This window comes from Tamandua tetradactyla, chromosome 9 (genome assembly GCF_023851605.1).
Source record: "Tamandua tetradactyla isolate mTamTet1 chromosome 9, mTamTet1.pri, whole genome shotgun sequence".
NCBI lineage: Eukaryota > Metazoa > Chordata > Mammalia > Pilosa > Myrmecophagidae > Tamandua > Tamandua tetradactyla.
In genome coordinates this window covers 100,292,119-100,312,255 of record NC_135335.1, presented here as the reverse complement: position 1 = coordinate 100,312,255, position 20,137 = coordinate 100,292,119, and the positions used below count along the sequence as shown (strand labels likewise).

Here is a 20,137-nt window from a genome sequence, read left to right as displayed (position 1 = left end):
TTAAGGCAGAGTTGGTTCCTTGTTTTCTGTGGTAGAGATCGTCTCTTGGTTTGTTTAGGGTTTGAATATTTTGTTCCACCAGACCCGACTCGTTGACATAATAGCAGCATTCCTCTTAGGGGAATATACACATTCCTCCTTCTTCAGCCATCAGCAGGTCTAAGGCCCGTCGATTTTGAAGAGTTACCTGGGCTAGTGAGGTAAGTTGACATTGTAGAAAGGAAAGGGATTCTGATGTCGATTCCAGGGCTGCCTGTAGTCGAGTCTCAAAGTTTTGAGAGGTTAAAATACCATGTCCCAGTGCCCCTCCTGCTGTGGCTGAGGCTGCAACTGAGGCAGTTATGCTGATGCTACTAGGATAGGAGGAAAGGCAGCCCTTTTTTGAGTGAGGAGAAGGCAGTAGCCAGGTTTGTTCGGACTCCCCATAGAGGGTCAATCGAGGAACAAGTTACCAGGAAGCATGGTCCCGGGGCAGGGGAGTTAAGGCACTTGGTGAGAGTTCCATTACAGCAGAAATATTGTCCTTTGGGGGCATGGGTGGTGGTGTGGATAGTGACGTTAGTCTGCCACTTGCTATGAAGTTCTGTTTGAGAGCTTTTTATCCAGTGTAGTGAGGCTCTTAATTTGGCAAGCAGATCTTGCCCCATTAGTGGGCTGGGGCAAGAAGGCATTACTAAGAAAGAATGTATAATGGGGTACCCTTCTATTAAACATGTAAGCAGTCCAGTAGTTAAGGGGCACGAAGGACGGCCATCTATGCCCATAACCATGACCTGGGAAGGAAGGAGTTGACCTGAGTAAGAGGGGAGAACAGAAAAGGTAGCCCCTGTGTCCACTAAAAAGGAGGTGTACTTACCCGCTACCTTGATCGTTACCTGGACTCGACGAGGGTGATCAGGGTCGCTGAGGCTGGGCATCGTCAGTCGTTGGTGGCCAGGCCCAGGACTGCTAGCAGTGGGTTAGGGGTTGGAAGGACAGCCCCCCACGGCCAGGCACCGAGGGGCAGTCACTTTTCCAATGTGCCTTTGTACCTTGGGTGGTAGAGGATTGGAGCACTGGTGGGACCAGTGTCCGTCGAGACCACATTTGAAGCACTTTCATGGTGGTGGATTAGTCCTAGCCGGTTTCTTCTCCGTTGAAGTGAGCCGCAGAGCAGCAATCAGGGATTGGGTTTGTAAATTTGCCTTTCAGCGGTCCCGGGATTCCTTTTCTGCCCTCTCTAGTTCATCACGAGTATTAAAAATTTTAAAGGCCGTGTTTACCAGGTCACAGATAGGGGCCTGAGGACGGTCCTCAATTTTTCTAAGTTTATGACTTATATCTGGAGCCGATTGGGATATAAAGTGTGTGGCTAAAACAGTTTTACCAGCCTCCAAGTCAGGGTCTAGGTGGGTATACTGGGAGAGGGCTTCTGTGAGCTGGTGTAGAAAAGCAGCCGGGTTTTCATCAGGACCCTGGGTAATTAGCTTATGGAAGTTTACTACTTTATGTGAAGCTTTCTGCATGCCGGCTATGAGGCATGTAAGTATTTTGTCCCATCTAGTCTGCCTGTTCCTCCCCACTGGAGTGTCAACCTGATATTTCCACCCTGGCTCTTGGTCTGGCACAGCCTCGGCCCCTACCTGCATGGTGTGGTCGGTTATATGCACCTGGTTAGCATGAGCCCTGGCTGCATTGAAAATGCGGTCCATTTCATCTGTAGTCAGGGAAGAAAAGCAGATTACATGAATGTTATGCCAGGTTAAATCATAGGCATTAGCTAGATATTGAAATTCCTTAGTATAGGCGGTTGGGTCGCTGGAGAATGAACCTAGCCGTTCCTCAATATTAGGGAGGTCAGCTAGGGAGAAAGGGATATGTACTCGAACTAACCCCTCAGGTCCCGCAACTTCCTGTAGTGGACAGTAAAGAGTTCTTTGAGTGGGTATGAGAGCTTAAAGGTGAGGAGGGCAAGGCTGTTGAGGGCAGTGGGCGACTGGATGGAGATGGAAGGGGAGGGTACGATGGCGACTGGAGCGCTGCCAGCAGAGAATGAGGAAGAGAAAGGCAAGATGGCGACTGGAGCACCACTGGGGGGAGGGGAGGGGAGAGCGGGGGCGAGGAGGATACAAAGGGAGGGGCGGGGCGCGGAAGGAAAAAAGCCTGGACACAAGGAGTTTCGGCCCTTTTGTCGTTCCTCTGGCAAAAGTTGCAGAGGTTCGTAAGGATATTAAAATAGAAAGTTACATCCTCAGGCCCATGCGAGAGGACCTGCTGCCCATACTGCGGGGTCTCAAAGGAGAAAGGACTGGCCCAGGGAGTGTCGGCGTCCCAACGCCCTGAGAGTCCTCGGAGCTCTTACGAGCAGGGGCTCGTCTCCCCCTGGTTTGAGGCCCTTTCAGGTCCTGGACCTGAATGTGGGAGGGAACCGAGAAGCGGGGCGTCCCCATGGCTTTCCGAGTCCTGGTAAAAGGGTGTGAGGCTTGCAGACGTCCCCGTTCACCTCAGCCCTCGGAAGAGAACCTGACCTGAACTCACGGTTTTCGGAGTGTAATTAACAGATAGGCTCTCTCGGAGCCGTGAGACCCGGCAGCAGGGCGAGGAGGGAAGGGACTTACCCAGTCTGTGGTGGATGCAGTGGTGGGCCAAAGAATCCCTTGTCGCTGGCCATGTGGAGGAAGGAGGAGAGAGGAAGCCGGGGCACCTTTTGTCCAGGCAGGCGGCACCCGTGCTCCTCTCCCGGGTTTCCGGCACCAGATGAAAGGTTTAGGAGGCGAAAGGGTGAGAGAGAAGAAAGGCAGACCAGGAAATTTAAAGTGGGGGGGGGGGGGGGGTATTTCTGCGCTCCCGGGCAGAACTCACCAAACCCAAGATGGAGGGAGGTGAGTGCGCGCATGGGCTTCGGCGTGGGCAGCTTTTAAGGATGGAGGTCAGGTGCCATCTGGAAGGGGCAGTTCGTTAGTTCCGGAAGTCAGGTTGGGAGGGGTGACACAGCCTCCACAGCTCCAGTAGCAGTGCCCTTCCCCATTCCCCCCACCTAACAGAACCAAATTGGAATCTTTCCAGAGAAATACTGGAATTGAAGAACACAGTAAGTGAAAGGAAAGATTCCATCGATGTTTTCAACAGCAGATTAGAGGTGGCAGAAGCTCAATATCAGTGATCTTAAATACAAGACAACTGAAATAACTCAGACCGAGAAACACAAAGATAAAATAATAGAAAGAATAAGAAGAGTCAAAGAGACCTGTGGGACCCATAAAGTATACCAATATGTACACTATGGGAATTCTAGCAGGAAATGAAAGAGAGAAAAAAGCAGAAAGAATACTCAAAACAAATAATGGCAGAAAAATGCCCCAAATTTAATGAAAGACATGAATATGTTTATTACAAGAGTCCAACAAATCCAAACAGGATAAACTCAAAGATAACCTCACTCAAACACATGGTAATCAAATTGTCCTATGCCAAAGACATGGAGAGGGTCTGTAAGCTGTAAGAAAAATAATGAGTTATGTACAAGGGAATTCCAGTAAGACTAATGCCAGTTTCTTTTCAGAAACTATCTGTTTCATGGAGGAAGAAGGCATGGGTATGATATATTTTAATTGCTAAAAGAAAACAGTAGCCAACCAAGAATTTTATATCTGACAAGACTTTCTTTCAAAAATGAGGGAGAGAGAAAGACATTCCCAGATAAAGAAAAGGTAGGGGGTAGGTGGGTTGTCAACACTGAATGTGCCCTCTTCAGACTGAAAAAGAAATAGGACACTAAGCAGTGGATCAAAGCAGTGTAAAGAAAGGCTTCTAGGTGAGGTCATATAGATAACTATGAATGCCAGTTTGTTACATAACTCCACTTCTTCTTACAGACACTAAAATGAAAATGCATTAGAAGTATGATAAATCGACAATTTTAAACATACAGTGTACAAAGACATAATTTATAACAAGTACAAAAAGTGTGAGGATTAGGATAGAGTAATAGTATATACACATGCTATTGAAAATAAGGTAGTATCAAATCAAATATGATTGTTACAGATTTGGGTTGTTGGATTTTAACTCCATGGTAACCATAAGGAAAATACATAAAAACATATAAGAAAGAAATGAAAAGGTACTCAAAATGGTTCAATACAAAAACTAAATGAATAAGTAAGTAGACATTAGCAGAAGAATTTAGTGTTAAAAAAGTATAAGACTTAGAAACACAAAAGAGCAAAATGGCAAATAAAGTCCTACATTTTCAGTGGTTGTTTTATATGTAAATGGATTAAACTCCCTAGTCAAAAGAGAGGGATTGGCAGAATATATAAAAAAGGATGACCCAACTGTATGCTGTTTTTGAGAGACTCACCTTAAATGCAAAGACATAAGTAGGTTGAAAGTGAAAGGATGAAAAAAAAAAGATATTGTGTAAGTAGTAACCAAAAGAGAGTTGGGGTACTAATATAAGATAAAATAGACATTAAATGAAAAGCTGTTACAAGGAACAAAGAATGTTATTCTATACTAATAAAGGAGTCATCTCAACAGGAAGACATAACAATCATAAATACATATGCACCTAACAGCAGAGCACCAAAATATATGAAGAAAATGTTGACAGATTTAAAAGGAGAAATAGATGCTCTATATTAATTGTAGAATATTTCAGTAACCACTTTTGATAATGGATAGAACATCAAGATAGAAGATCAAGAAGAAAATAGAAGACTTGGATGATACTCTAAACTACTAACTTGGATGATGCTCTAAATTGCTAAGCTAGACCTAGCAGACAATTATTGAACACTTCACTCAATAGCAATAAAATACACATTCTTCTCTACTGCACCTGGATCATTCTTCAGGATAGACCATATGTTAGGTCACAAAAAAAGTCTCAATAAATTAAAAAAATAGTGAAGTTATATATTTTTCTCTGACCACAATGGAATGGGCTAGAAATTAATAACAGAGAAATAATTGGAAAATTCATGAATATGTGAAAATTAATGTACTTTTAACCAGTGGGTCAAAGAAGAAATCACAAGGGAAATTTGGAAATAATCTTGGGGTGAATGAAAATGAAAACACAATATATCAAAACTTATGGGACTCAGAAAAGATAGTCTTGAGAAGGAAATTTAAAGCTCTAAATGCTTACATTAAAAAGAAAATCTTAAATCAGAGACCTTATCTCAAAATTAAAAGATCTAGAAAAGAACAAACTAAACCCATATCAGGGAGCAAGAAGAGAATAAAAAAGATTAGAGCAGAAATAAATGAAATAGAGAATAAAAAAACAGTAGAGAGAAACAGCAAAACTAAAAGTTCATTCTTTGAAAAGATGAATAAAATCAATCAACCTTTAGCTAGACTGACAAAGAATAAAAGAGCGAGGATTTACATAAAATCAGAAATGTAAAGGTGGACATTACTATTGAATAAATAGGATTATAAGAGGATATTTTGAACAACTGTACACCAACAAATTAGATAACATAAATGAACAAATTCCTAGGAACACACAAGCTACCTACAATGACTCAAGAAGAAATAGATCTCAAAAAAACAGTAAATAGTAAAGAGATTGAATCAGTCATTAAAACCTCTAAAAAAAGAAAAGCCCAGAACCAGATGGCTTCACAGGTGAATGTTTACCAGGCATTCCAAGAAAAATTAACATCTTTTCTCTTCAGACTCTTCCAAAATCTTGAAAAGGAAGGAACACCCCCTAACTCATTCTGTGAAGCCAAAGCTAGATAAATGTACCACAAAAAAAAAACAAAACTATAGACCAATATTCCTTGTGAAATATAGCTACAATAATCCTCAACAAAATATTAGCAAACAGTCTTATCAAAAGAGTTAAATATCATTTACGCATGGGATTTATCCCAAGTGTGCAGGGGAGGTTCAATATAAGAAATGTATAAATGTAATGCACCACATTAAAAGGACAAAGGAAAGTAACCATGTGATATTTCAAATGATGCAGAAAAGGCCTTGGACAAAATCTAGCACCCTTTCTTGATAAAAATGCTTAGAAAATGGGAATTAGAAGGAAATTTCCTTAGCATGATAAAGGGCATACATGAAAGGCTAACATATACGCCCTTATAAATATATTCACACATACGTATATATATATATATATATATATATATACACACACACACACACACAACATGTATATAGCTAGCATCATACTCAATGGTGTAAGGCTAAACACTTTCCCTCTAAGATCTGGAAATAGAAAGAAATAATGGACATCCAAATTAGGAAGGAAGAGCTAAAACTTATCCTGTTTGCAGATGCCATGATACTATATTTAAAAAATCCTGAAAAAGCCACAATAAAGCTGCTAGAACTAATGTACACATTCATCAAAGTGGCAGGGTATAAGATCAATGTGCAAAAATCAATAATTTTTCCATACACTAGTGATGAACAATCTGAAGAAAAAATCGAGAAAAATATTCCATTTACTATAGAAACTAAAAAGAATCAGATATCAAGGAATAAATCTAACCAGCAATCTAAAGGACTTGTAAACAGAAAACTACAAAATATTACTAAATAAACCGAAGTAGACCTAATTAAATGGAAGGACATTCCATGTTCGTGGATTGGAAGATGCCATATCGTTAAGATAGTTCTACCCACAGCAATTTGTAGATTCTACATATTCCCACTGAAGTGACAAAGGCAATTATCAGATAGATATACTAAGGGTAAGAACCCTGAATAACCAAAGCAGTCTTGTAAAAGAATAAAGTTGGAAGACACACACCTGCCAATCTTAAGACTTATTACAAAGCCACAGTAATCAAAACAGCATGAACTGGCACAATGATAGACATATAGACCAATGGAATTGAATTGAGAGTTCAGAAATCAACACTTAAGTTTATTTTTTAAATAAATAATTAAAATGATAGTATGAATAGTATATAATTCTAATGTGGGTGGTTATGATTTAATTACCCTAATATCTCAGTTTGCTGAGTTAGATGTGGGGGAAACCTGCCATTTACTTTATAAATTAGTTGGATGCGAAGACCTCTATAGATTTGATGTTTTCTTCAAGGTTTCTCTATACTTCCAAGTGCCTTTCTTACAATTAATTAAATTTATTTAGTGACAGAATAGATTAAATTTATCAAATAAGGCAATATGTTGAAGAAAATGGATATTGTTGTATTTTGCTGTAAAATAAAACTTTTGAAAAATGGTAGAGAATAATGTTACTGGTTTATTTTAGAAATTGATGAGCTATGAAGAATATTTTAAGTATTTTAAGAAGTTGTTTTGCTAATTCTTTTGTTTTTTTGTTGTTTTCCTTTTTTTAGGTTTTAGTATAAAAGCAGTACCATTCCAGAATGCCATCTTGAATGTAAAAGAACTTGGAGGTATAACTTTTAAACTCATTTCCATGTCTGGCTTTCACTTTTATTCATTGTTGTGTTAACATGTTATGTGTAAATAAAACAATGATTTATTATTACTTTGAAAGTTGATTCTTTATAACCTTTTCTCATAATAATAGATTTCTTAGAAATATTTCTTTCTTTTTAGAACTATCTTGAGAATTGTTGGAGAGAATATGAACTGCAGTTTTTTTGCATGCATCAAAAAACTCCATTAGTGGAGTTTCATACATTATATTCCTTGGTTTTATCTCTTCAAGAAATTTAGTCTTAAATAGAAATATTAAGAGAATTTTAATATAATTATAGAAAGATAAGGAATATATTATGCATGTCGTAGAAGTGTATTTTAGAGTAATTGTGTTTATAGTGCAAGGTTTTCTGTATTAGATCTCTTTTAGAGTGTATTTGTTCTTATAATAAATCTTTACCAATGGGTTCTTTGCTGACCAAACACATTTATTGAATAGGATGTACCCCGAACTATATATCATTCAGTCTTCCATTGCACTCTCAGCCTGGCTTTTTTGGTTGTATTATGTCAATCAGGGTCTTAACCCATGTAAATAGGTTAACAAATCAGTCATTTCATTGAACCTGCTTAAATTCTCTAATGGCACAGGAAAATGGTAAGGGCACTGGAGTTCAGTATAATATTGATAAGTTTAATGACTTAGAAGAAATTTCTGCTCCATCTCTTTAATCAATTTAATGACTTTACCCTGTTTCGTTTTGTTTTTTTAAAGATCATTCTAACTGTGGCCTATTTTTTTAAAAATTTTTATTAATAAAATCAATCAACATACAATGTGAACATTCTTAACATACGAACATTCCATACTTGGTGTGCAATCAATGGCTTACAATGTCATCACATAGTTGTATATTCATCAACATGATCATTTCTCAGAACATCCACATCACTCACTCCAGAAAAAGAAATAAAAAGAAAAAAGAACAAACTCATACATACCATACCCCTTACCCCTCACTGTCATTGACCACTACTATTTCCCTCTACCCAATTTATTTCAACATTGGTTCCCTCTATTATTTATTTATTTATTATCCTTATTTTTTACTCATCTGTCAATAATGTGGGTAAAAGGAGCATCAGAACAAGGTTTTTACCATCACACAGTCACATTGCGAAAGCTGTATCATTATACAATCATCTTAAAGAAACATGGCTGCTGAAACACAGCTCTACAGTTTCAGGCAATTCTCTCTAGCCTCTCTAATACACCTTAAACTAAAAAGAATTTGTCTATATAATGTGTACGAATAACCTCCAGGATAACTCTCGATTCTATTTGAAATCTCTCAGCCATTGACTCTTTATTTTGTCTCATTTCTCTCTTCCCCCTTTTGGTCAAGAAGGTTTTCTCAATCTCTTGATGCTGAGTCCCAGCTCATTCTAAGATTTCTGTCCCACATTCTCAGGAAGGTTTACACCCTGGGAGTCATGTCCCATGTAGAGAAGGGGAGGGCAGTGAGTTTGCTTGCTGTGTTGGCTGAGAGATAGGTGTGGCCTATTTTTAGTTTGATGAAACCGAAACATCAACTTTATGCTATATTGATTGTGTTTAATGCCTTATTATTTTTTTCTAGCATTGAATCAGCTGGTCTTTTCAGGTGTCAGTGTTTTCAAATAGGTTTGCTTCTGTTAGTCTGTTGTATAGCTACCTTTGACTTTTGTAGTAATAATATTTAAAATTAGCCATGGTTGATAGATTTTTACTTTCTTTTGAGACATTTGGGTTTGTTGTTCTGACTTCAGAAATCATAAATAAATCAGAAAACATGAATGTTTTCATAATACAATAAGGAAATTGTTTAAAAATGATCTTCCTATTAATATAGATTGAATATTTTGATGTTAATTTGTGGTTTTTTTGTGACTGTTTGCTTCTTAGTGACAATAATATAACTTATGAATATTTTAAGATCAGAAAACATATTGTAAAAATCCATGGAATCAAACTGTGTTTGAAAATTCTACAGATTTTAAATAGTTTGTCCTGAATAAGTGTTTTATTATGAAGTTGACAAGAAGCTTTTATTGAACCTCTCCAGAAACAAGTGATTAATTAATGATTAACTGATTACTTGTGCAGGGATTTATAATATATAGTATTTAGATGAAATGGTGAATATATTGAATGATTTTAAAAGTGAACACTTTGAGGAATTTATTACCTTGATTCTGTACCATTGAAATCCAATACAATAAAGATCAAGTCACAGGATTAGAGGGTGTATAAGTTGGCAATAAGTCTGTTCCTAAGGAAGGTATTTTTTGCCAAAAAACCTGTGCTCTGAAAATTACTAAAATGAAAATTACAATGGAAAAGAACACCATGGGTTTGGCAGTAATGTTTTAGTTTAAACCTTTTCTGTGGTGACATTGAAAGATATATGTAAAAGACTGAGCCTCAGGAATTGGGGCAGGAGCATCAATTCTAGGCAATTGATAGGCAGTCTGTTGGCATGTGTTAGTATTGAAGAGCAAATTTCTAGCCTATGCCTAGAATCATCTACCCTTTCAATTTTAATAGCTGATTAAAAAAAATATTTTTATTGAGATATCTTCATGTACATACAGCCCATCCAAAACATACAACCAGTGGCTCACAATATCATTACATAGTTCTGTATTCATCACCATGATCATTTCTAGAATATTTGCATCATTCCAGAGAAAAAAAAGAATGAAAAAACCCCTATGTCCCATATCCCTTACTCCTCCCTCTCATTGACCACTAGTATTGCAGTCTACCCCAATTTTTTTTACCCTTTATTCCAACCCCCCCCCATTATTTTTCTTTACTTATTTTTTTTTTACTCATCTCTCCATACCCCAAATGAAGGGAGCTTCAGCCGTAAGGTTTTCACAGTCATGCGGCCACATTGTAAAAGCTATATAGTTATGCAATCATCATCAAGAATCAGGGTTACTGGAATACAGTTCAGTACTTCCCTCTAGCCACTCCAATATACCATAAACTATAAAGGGATATCGATATAATTCATAAGTATAACATCCAGGGTAACTTCTTGACTCTGTTTGAAATCTCTTAGGCACTGAAATGTTATTTTGTCTCAAATTTCTCTCTTCCCTCTTTCCGTCAAGAAGGCTTTCTTAATCCTATGTTGCCGGGTCTTGGCTGATACCAGGAGTTCTGTCCCACATTACCAGGAGATTTACACCCCTGGGGGTTCATGTTTCATGTAGGGAGGAGGACAGCGAGTTCACCTGCTGACTTGACTTAAAAGCTCTATTTTGTTTGAAAGACTGTTTCTAGGAGAAGAAAACCTGAGTGACTAGAATCTAGTTGCGTGCTTTGGAAGCAAATATTGGAGGAAGGGAGTTCTTGATCGTTCCCAGACTAATTCATTTATTCAACAATAGGTTGTCTGGGCATTGGGTGTTATCTTTTCCAAGAACATGTAAAAGGCAAGGCTAACATATGCAAAGAAAATATAGCTTTCTTAGGATTTAGAGTATATCCTAGGTAACAAGAGGATTGTCACAGTATAAGGTATATGAAATTTGGATAAAACATGACCTACTGAAATCATGTTTTCTGAAAGATGGTTACTTGACCATGAATTTCTAAGTTGAGAAAAAAAAGAGGTGAGTGCTCTAAGATCAACATATAAAAATATGAGACCTTTACTCACCAATGGAATGTTGCTTAGAGGATGGGTTAAATCAGAGTTAAGTCAGATTGTCAATTCAGAGGCTGATTCTGAATTTAAGGAAGAAACTCAAGAAGATAAATGATAAAGCTAGGCAGATAGTAAGAGCCAGGACAGTGGTGGAGTCTTAGTGAGGAATGTCAGGTGGTTTTGCTTATCCTAGGGTTAATTCAAGGGAAATACATGGCCCCTTTTTCTCCCTGCAGATATCCTTCCTCAGCCCCTTTCAGATAGTTCCAAAGCTCTCTGTACCCATCCACCCCAACCTTAAGTTAAATATCTCATTTCTTCAAAATAGGATGAGATATGAACTTATGCTGCTTATCTAGAAAGAGGAAATGAGGTGAAATAACAATGAGTAATGGGGATATAGTTAATGAAAGTCACTTTTGGGGGATTTTAATAAACTATATATTGCACACATGCTTTATATATTTGTGTGTGTGCATGTGTGTATGTACACACATGTCTATGTATATTTATACATATATCCATGTGTATACATATACATATTTATACATTCTATGCACTTATCAATTTTCTGTTTTATGAAAAGGTTTTCTGCATCTTTCACTTAAAAATTCCCATGATTCTCATTCATGTACAGTTCTTCTTATGTGATTTTTTTTGACCATTCAAGCAGTCATCCTATAACAATTAATTGCTTATCTGTCAATCATGATTCTAAGGACTGGGAGTAAAATATATTTAAGCACAGCCCCTGTCTTCAAGGAATTCATGGTTCAGTGATGGAGACATTCTTGAAAACAAATATTTGCAAAATGAAATTCAGATTTAAAAACAAAAGAAAAGAAAAGTAAGTACAAGGTAAGAGGTGGCACAGAGATAGGCCTAGTCAGTCCAACTTAGAGATATGATGGTGAATTCTGTTTTCACCATTTTAAGAATTACATGCTCTTGATACCCTACCTATCACATGACCAGGCTGTACTGATTATGCCTATTTTTGTGTAGAATTGGGACTCCAAATTTTCTTCAATATTTTTTTGTTTACTCCCATTTCTCTCTTCCACTCAACTTTCTCATTTACTTTTTTTGCAACTATATGCCTAAAGAGTACTTGCTATTTTTATCTCACAGGTAGTGAGGCACAGGATACCAGGACACAGGGTGATTTATTCACTGAGCAGGTTATTTAGAGGTAGAAATGAGAGCCAATCTGAGGACTTAACTAGTGTACTCTACACATAAAGCATTTTACCCGGTACCTGGCACAAGAGGAGTGCTCTACATATTATCTGATGCTGCTTGTATTATCATTATTATTATTATTATTATCTGTTCAATTTAAAGTCTGTTACATGCTTGTGTTTGTTTTCTTTAATGTTGTATTGGTAAAACATGTACTTGTTATTCTACTCAAAAACTTTTATATCATTTAATCTCTAATTATTCCAACTACTTTTATCATTGTCTTTTTTTTATCCGGCACTCTCTTATTTAGAGGTCTTTTGCCAGTTACTCTCCCAACTCCTGTTGCTTACCTCTCCTGATTTCTTCAAGACTGCCTTCTGAATCAAAGTCTTGAATCCCCTTTCCAAACTTTCTAGACTCTCCCATAAACATATCATTTTCATTTATTCTTTTACTCTTTTTAGTTCATCCACCCAACAAATTATATTAGATGTCATAATGTGTAGTGCATAGTATATCCCAGGCTCAGTCCTATGAAGTGTTGGTTGTTATGGTGCCAAGACAACCCTAATTCTTGCACAGACCAGGTAATACATACAAGGGAAGCTCTTGTTGTGTACTTATCTTCTCTCCTCGGTTCAAGTCCAGTATTTCTTATTATAGGCCTAGAACAAAATTCCAGGTTAATCTCTTCCATATGTGAAGGGATTTTCTAATACCATCTATCTGCAATTAAGTATTAGTTCTGATCCCTGTGAAGCACATTCTGTAATATTGCTCAGTGAACTTTTTTCTTACATATTCTCTCATTCAGAAGATTTTTGTTGAAGCTAATCTATACCCTTTCTCTGTAAGTTTTAAGTAATTTATTTGCTTAGTCTTGCTCTAGATTTTGTTCTTCTGAATGTTGTGCAAGATACCTATCAGCAGTCTTGGGTGGATAGATGGATTTATCTTTCTAAGATTTTTCCTTCCTTCTTAAGGAGAAGTTTGAAAGCCTCGTCATTCTGTTTGATTCTAGGCAAGTTCACTTCCCTGTATCTGTTTCCATATCTGTAAAATATAATGTTAATAGTTCCTACATCATTTAATACTGTGAAGACTAAACTGATGGCAGGACAGTGCTTAGACTGGAGCCTGGCACACAGCTAACACTTGTGGAAGATTTTTCTTTTATTGTAATTAACTTCCACTTCCCCACCCCCTTAACAACCCACTTACAATAAAATTTTCTCATGATCTCCAAAAATAACATAAGTCTTGTGTTGATGGTTTTTTTTTTTTTTTTCCCTTTCTGTGGTCTTTCTTCTCTCCCTTGTAGGCAGGGTGATCTTTTCCTGTGTTACATCTGTTTAAACTGAAAAGCCACTGGGAAAGGACCTCATTGGAGGATTTTGCCTACCATATTTTTGACCCTCCGCATGAGTTAATAATAAATGTTTTTGCCTCTCTCCACCTTATCACCTTTCCATCTGTTTTCAGAATTCACCTGAAAAATTGCTTCTGTTGTCATTTGCCTCTTAATTGTTTTTGTTTTCTGGTTGACTTATGTATTTTAACCACATTACTGAGGTAAGTGAAGCATCTGGTATTTAGCTGAGTTGAAATCAGTGGTTCACCCTACAGGGTGGTCAGTCATTTTTTCATTTCAAAAATTTCCAGTTCTTAAATCTAAAAGCAGATTTTTATGTATTGATAGGGAGTTTTCTCTTGATAGTAAAAGTTTGCATGTGAATTAATAGAATCCCAAAGAGGAAATATCCATTTTTTAACGTATTTGCTTCATTGTCATTTCTTGATAAAGATCCAGGTTTCATAATATTCCTTTTTCATTCCCAAACTGAATTCAGGAACTGTGATTGTTCTGTTGAATGACACTTTTTTTTCTTCTAATAGGCTAATGACTTTATATTTGAATTGTCCTCCTGCCTCTACCCTGGCTACCATCTCCACCGAATGCATAATGTGAAAATCTTGTCTGCACAATTGACATTGGGAAAGGCAAAGAAAAGCTGAAAAGCAGTGAGCTGCTTTTTAATTTCCACATTCATTGCTGCTAGATGTGAATCAAAAGGAAAAAAGTTCATGAAGATGTCATTTGCATTTTATTTTAATTTTTTTCCTCGAAAGAGAGGATGACTTTTCTTTTTTTGGAAGATGGTGAGAGCAGTGCAGAAAGTGCAGGTTGTACTCATTTACCCATTTACTTCAGCCCATGCTATACTGATTGAATGATTTTTGAGGATTGTCAGCTAAGTCTTTTTTTTTTTTTTTTTTTTTAAGGTTTTGCTTCTTTCAGCAGCCAAGCTGTTATACGAAACAGATGTTAACTCTGTCCTGTTTCTTTGTTTGCCTGGAGGAATATGCCTTCTCAGAGTGAAAGGTGCTGTTTGTTTGCATTCTGCTAGTTATCTTCGGGTACTGTTAATCTGTCCAGGTTATTTGCGTTGCTTAATTTCTCCAGAAACTGTACAGGGCAGACTTCTTGATAGGCAACCCAGGGGGCACTGCTGCCTGCTTTTTAAAATTTCTGCCTTTTGCTCCTGGGTCATCTGGTGTCTTTCACAAAAATAAAGCTTTCTTTCTTCAGAGTTTCCTTTTTATTAGAATTTACTTTAGAAGGAAAAATAGCCCTTTAATTTTTATCTTATTTGCTCCAGCAGTTCCATATATAGGTTTGCATTTTTTCTCCTCCATATCCCTACTACCACCACTTATTTAAAAAAAAATCAGCTAATATCTATGAATTTAATTAATATTATGACTGCCTCTGAGAGTAATACTCCACTACAAAGGGAGAGGTAGAATAAAGACAATTTAAGTAAATAAATTGGTTGCATATTGTAAAGAAGAAGCAGTGTAGCAGACAGACTTGAAGAGGTTATTATGGCCACATTGCGTTGAGGGACAGATGGAGGTGTGGAAATTTCTTGCTCATGTTGGAGAGCACAGCTTGCCATTCAAAACTGTTTTAGACTTCTGCAGATGCAGACCTAGGTTGCTTTGGTAGAGTCAGCTAGAAACCATGCCCCTGGCAACAACAAATGATAACACAGGGTCAGGTTCCGGTATGGCCATGTCCACAGAATACCTTATAACTGTGTTGTAAGCTAGATTATACTCAGCTACAAGTAAATATGCAAATTATGGGGGTTTTATATAATATAAGGAAGAAATTTGGTTCAGCAAATAGAGTTTAGCTTACTCTCTGCCATGCTCTGCATAGGAACTTCCTAATGTTTTCTTATCTGTAAACGTAAGTTTTAATAAATCACCTCTATTAATTTCCCAAGGGGTTGGGTTGGAAAAGAAAAATTCAATTGCCTAAACTCAAGAGATGCTTTAAGAATAGATGGTGATATTTCCACCAATTCTCTTTTTTTACAGCCGTATATTCCATATTACAGTATGGAATAGTACAGACTTCTTGATATAGTATTGTTTTCTTATCTAGGAAAAGAACCAGGCCTTTCTGAAATGGAAACAGCCAGTTAACTCCTGGCTCCCTGAGCTGTGTACTTTCTCACTTAGGCCTAAGCTATACTAGGGGAACGACGTTGGCATAAAGCCAAGTCACTTGGATAGGAGTTAAAAGGCCACAGATATCTGAATTGGTTGAACAGGATCCCAGGGTGGTGGTGTTCAAGCATTTTTTACACTTGCTAAGGGAAAACTGAGCCAAACAGTTAGGAGAGCCAAATAATTGAATCTAGGGGCTGAAAAGTCTGTTATTGGCTGATGTAGCCCTGACCTTAATTTTTGTTTTCTTCTGGAGAAGTGCCCTAGTCAATTTTTTTAAGTCTGTCTTCCCAGTCCTAGTGTAGCATAGCACTTTTTCTGAGATTGTATATACATATTAAACGTATGAATACTACTCTCCTGGCCTTTTGACCCCTTGGCTATGGGCCTCATGTGCTTCTGAAGGTTGCTGCTTTACCACTATTTCCTCTTTAGGAGCAATCAGGTAATTTTGTGTCTTCTAACCCTATTAAACAGAACATTTATGCCAGTTTTTCCTTAATTTTCTCTCTCTCCCAAGAGAAATGGTATTTTTGTTTTCCCTAGCGGTTGCCGTGCTAGTAACTAATTTTCATTATATATTTTGTTTCAGTGTGGTATTGCAGCAGCAGCACTCAAAGTTAGACCAGTATTTGCCTACAATAAAATAAGCCAGGGCAGGCCACAGTGGCTCAGTGGCAGAATTCTTACCTGCCATGCCGGAGACCCGGGTTCGATACCCAGTGTCTGCCCAGGCAAAAAATAATAAAATAAGCCACGGACATGGGGCAAGGCATTTAATTTTTCTGAAGCTGTTTTCTTTTCTAGTGGCTGAAGATGCTTATAACTGTTCTCATATACAACACAAATAGTTTATTTTTATCTTGAAACAACATCTCCTTAGCTTTGAGCCCTAGGAATCATTAAGCCCACCTCCGAAAACTCATCAGGACCATATGGCCTTATTTTCTCTATTTCCCTTTCATTCTGATTTCTTCAATTACTCATTTTTGTGTGTGTGTGCAGTAGATATTTGGATAGCCCTTAGATTTGTGTGTATGGTGTGAGGCAGGGCACACAATAACAAAAAATAACACTAATATAAAACATATTCTCCATTGTTGTGCTGTTTACTTTAAGAAGAATTACAGTCCTGTTCTATAATAGGATTGAGCACAGATGCAATTAGGATTGCATAGAAACTGCAGAGGAAACTTTTTCAGAGTAAAGGTCAGTCTAGGAAAAGGAATATTTGGGACAAAAGGCCTAGAAGTGGCAATGGGTTTAATTTACAGATTCAGCAAGATTGGAGAGTGGGGAAGCATTGAAAACACTCAGTAATCTGAAGGGTTCACTGTACTATAGTATAAAGTATATACTATATTTTATATATATCCAGCAGTTCCAAGCTGGAGAGAAATTTACCAAATTATGACATAAAAATATTAAATACTACATACTTCAGAAGCATGAAATTGTTGTTTATTCGTTACAATGAATATTTATTAAATAGCAACCCCAGCACTGAGTCTACTATCCCACACAAACACACACGTACATATACTGAGAGTGAGATTGTCCATAAGAATTATGGAAGTCCTCAGAAAAAAATAAAGTTTTATTAGATTTAGTTTTAATTAAATTTCTTTAATTAGAATGGCAACTTGGCAACTGTTGAAGAGGTAATATGTTTGCAGCTATCCATCACTTACCAAGATAGATTGATTCTCTGACTTACTCTACAGGCAATAAAATTGAAGTGGTTGAATTTGCTCTGAGGCTTCACAAATTTGTTGTTTTTATTTTCTCAGTAACCAGAGTCTTGTCAAAAGGTGTCATTAAAGATGCTTGACATTTTGATCTTGAAATTCCCTAATATTTACTACACATTTATCATAGGAAGTTAATTATAATTTCTTAATCCAAGTAATGTAAAGCTCTAAAATGTAAGCAAGTTATGTGATTCAAAGTTGAAGATTTATTCTGCATATGTGTCTATTCTCCCTTTCCTGGCCAAAATCTCATGAAGTGACACACATGTACACATACAAACAACATTTAGAAACTTGAAAATAAACTAACAAACAATAACAAAATCAGTAACAAGGGAAGAAAGACAAAGCTTGAGGTACAGACAGTGGAAACAGGAAATAGAAGAGGAACTCATCAGGATTGTTTATCAGGTTGGTTATCAGAGTTATTAATTGGGGCGCTGTATTTGTAGAGATGCCTTTCTTCTCTTCTCTTTTTGAGCTAGTTGTGGATAGCAGCTGTGTTTACTCACAAAATAAATCTGTGAGTATGGGAGCTAGGGCCAGAGAGGTCGGGCAGTGCCCCAGGAATGTACTGACTGCCAGGTGAGTTGGAAACTCCACACATGCAGGAGACATGCCACTCATCTCTCCCTATTAATCACTAGAAATAGGCAAGGATAACAAAAGACCTGGGAAACGGAGATATTCAAACAAAAGATGACACACCACAGTTTAGGGAGGTCAACATCATGAAAGAAAGATACCCAATCAAAAATCAGGAGTAAAAATATCCAAGGGTGTGGAGCTAATAGAGCACGCAGAAGAAGACATTCAGAAAGATGCAGAAAGCTTTTGTATTCATGAAAAAGAATCACACACAGAACTTGGGAATTTAAAATTGGACCTTAACAATTTAAATAAAAATATCAGTTGATACAATTCAGATGTAAATTAGTGAAATAAAGATTGAGCTAGGTAATTTCCCCTAGAATTCAATGCAAAAAGACTTTGGAAGTATAAGAGGAAACTTAAGAGACATAGTAAACATTTACAGAAGTTCTTCTGTCCTAAAAAGAGCTCCAAAAGTAGAGAAAAGAGAATATGGAGAGGATAGAGTAATCAAAGAAATAATATTTAAAAAATCTCCAAGATGAAGAAGCTAATATTCAGATTTAGCACAACCCCTAAAGTGCTAAATATAATCAATAAGAAAAGATCCATTCTAAATAGATTGTGAAGAAAGTGCAACCATTAATTATAATCACAGGAACACACATAATAAATAAATAGCATTTTTTCTGATTTCAACATGGGAAATGGCAGAATCAAATAAAGATGAAAGAACTGTGGAAATATGTATATTTAGGTTATAGATTATAATTAATGCAAGGAAAAAGAAAATTTGAAGTATGTGTTTTTAAAAATTGAGTAAGCACTACAACAGTAAAAATAGAAATGTTAATGCATAAATGTCCTTTTAAAAAGAATCTGAAAAGTTTGATATTCAGATAATATAATAAATTATCTTAAAAAAGGGAATGCGATTTCTCTGAGATCAAAGGCAATTTTTGCTTTTCCACATCATGTAAGATTCTTCAATGAGTATTTCATTGTTGTTATTTTTTAAAGAAAAAGGAGATATAGATTCTAAGCCACTATAAAGAGAGAAAGCAAAGAATATTTAATAAAATCAAAATGTAAGAAAGGACAAAAATAATATAAAGCAACCATTAAAAAGTTATGATATATAGATCACATCTGGGTATACATCAGTAGTCACAATAGATGTGAACATCTATTTTTAATATGGGTGACATTAAAAATACCAATTAAAACATACTCTGGGGCGGGTGTGGTGGTGCAGTGGCAGAGCTCTTGCCTACCATCCAGAGACCCAGGTTTGATTCCTGGTGCCTGCCCATGAAAAAAATATATATATATTCTGCTCTATCTAGTGACAAGAGATACTTCTAAAATAAAATGATGCAGTCAAGTTTAAAATAAAGAGATGGAAAAGATAACCTAAAGAATGGTTATTTTTTAGAAAGTACTTGGAATTATATTAATATGAGATAAAATAGAATTCAAAGCAAAGAACAGTAAGTAAAATGAAGATTTCATAGTAACATACTCAAATAGCAAGGTAGTCATGAACCTTTACGTATTTAACTTCATCATTCTGACCTATATAAAGGTAAAGCTAAGAGAAAAGTAAGGAGAAGCAAACAGATCCATAATCAGAAGATTTTTGCCCTATTTCCTTCATCAGGCAACAGTAAATAAAAATATATATTTAAGTAGCCAATTAATATTTAATTGATAATTATATAGTTTTACATGCAAATAGAAGATGCATATTCTTTTGAAATACTCAGAAAGTTTTCGTATAAGTTACCACGTATAATATCTTCTGGCTAAAATCGGTGTCTTCTGACTAAAATCTGGCAAAATTAGGAAGTAATAGCAAAGAGACAAAATGATCACATATAAAACAAGATTTAAAATACTCTAATCTTGCAGCATGTACACAAATTAAATCAAAATGTATTACAGACTAAATGTGCAACCTAAAACTGAAACTTCTAGAAGAAAGCAGAAGAGAAAGTCTTTGCAATTTTGGGTTAGGCA

General features: G+C 36.5%; 1 protein-coding gene across 3 annotated transcripts in view; it reads left to right on the top strand.

The window, feature by feature from the left end:
• Positions 1 to 20,137, top strand: part of ARL15 (ARF like GTPase 15) — a 500,112-nt gene that overhangs the window by 196,059 nt on the left and 283,916 nt on the right. For 2 of the 3 annotated variants that reach the window (XM_077117134.1, XM_077117132.1), the window contains exon 3: positions 7,323 to 7,382. The exons of the other annotated variant lie outside the window; for it this stretch is intronic. In XM_077117134.1, coding sequence (XP_076973249.1) covers positions 7,323 to 7,382 — 60 coding nt within the window. The remainder of the gene's footprint in view (positions 1 to 7,322; positions 7,383 to 20,137) is intronic. 3 annotated transcript variants of the gene reach the window in all.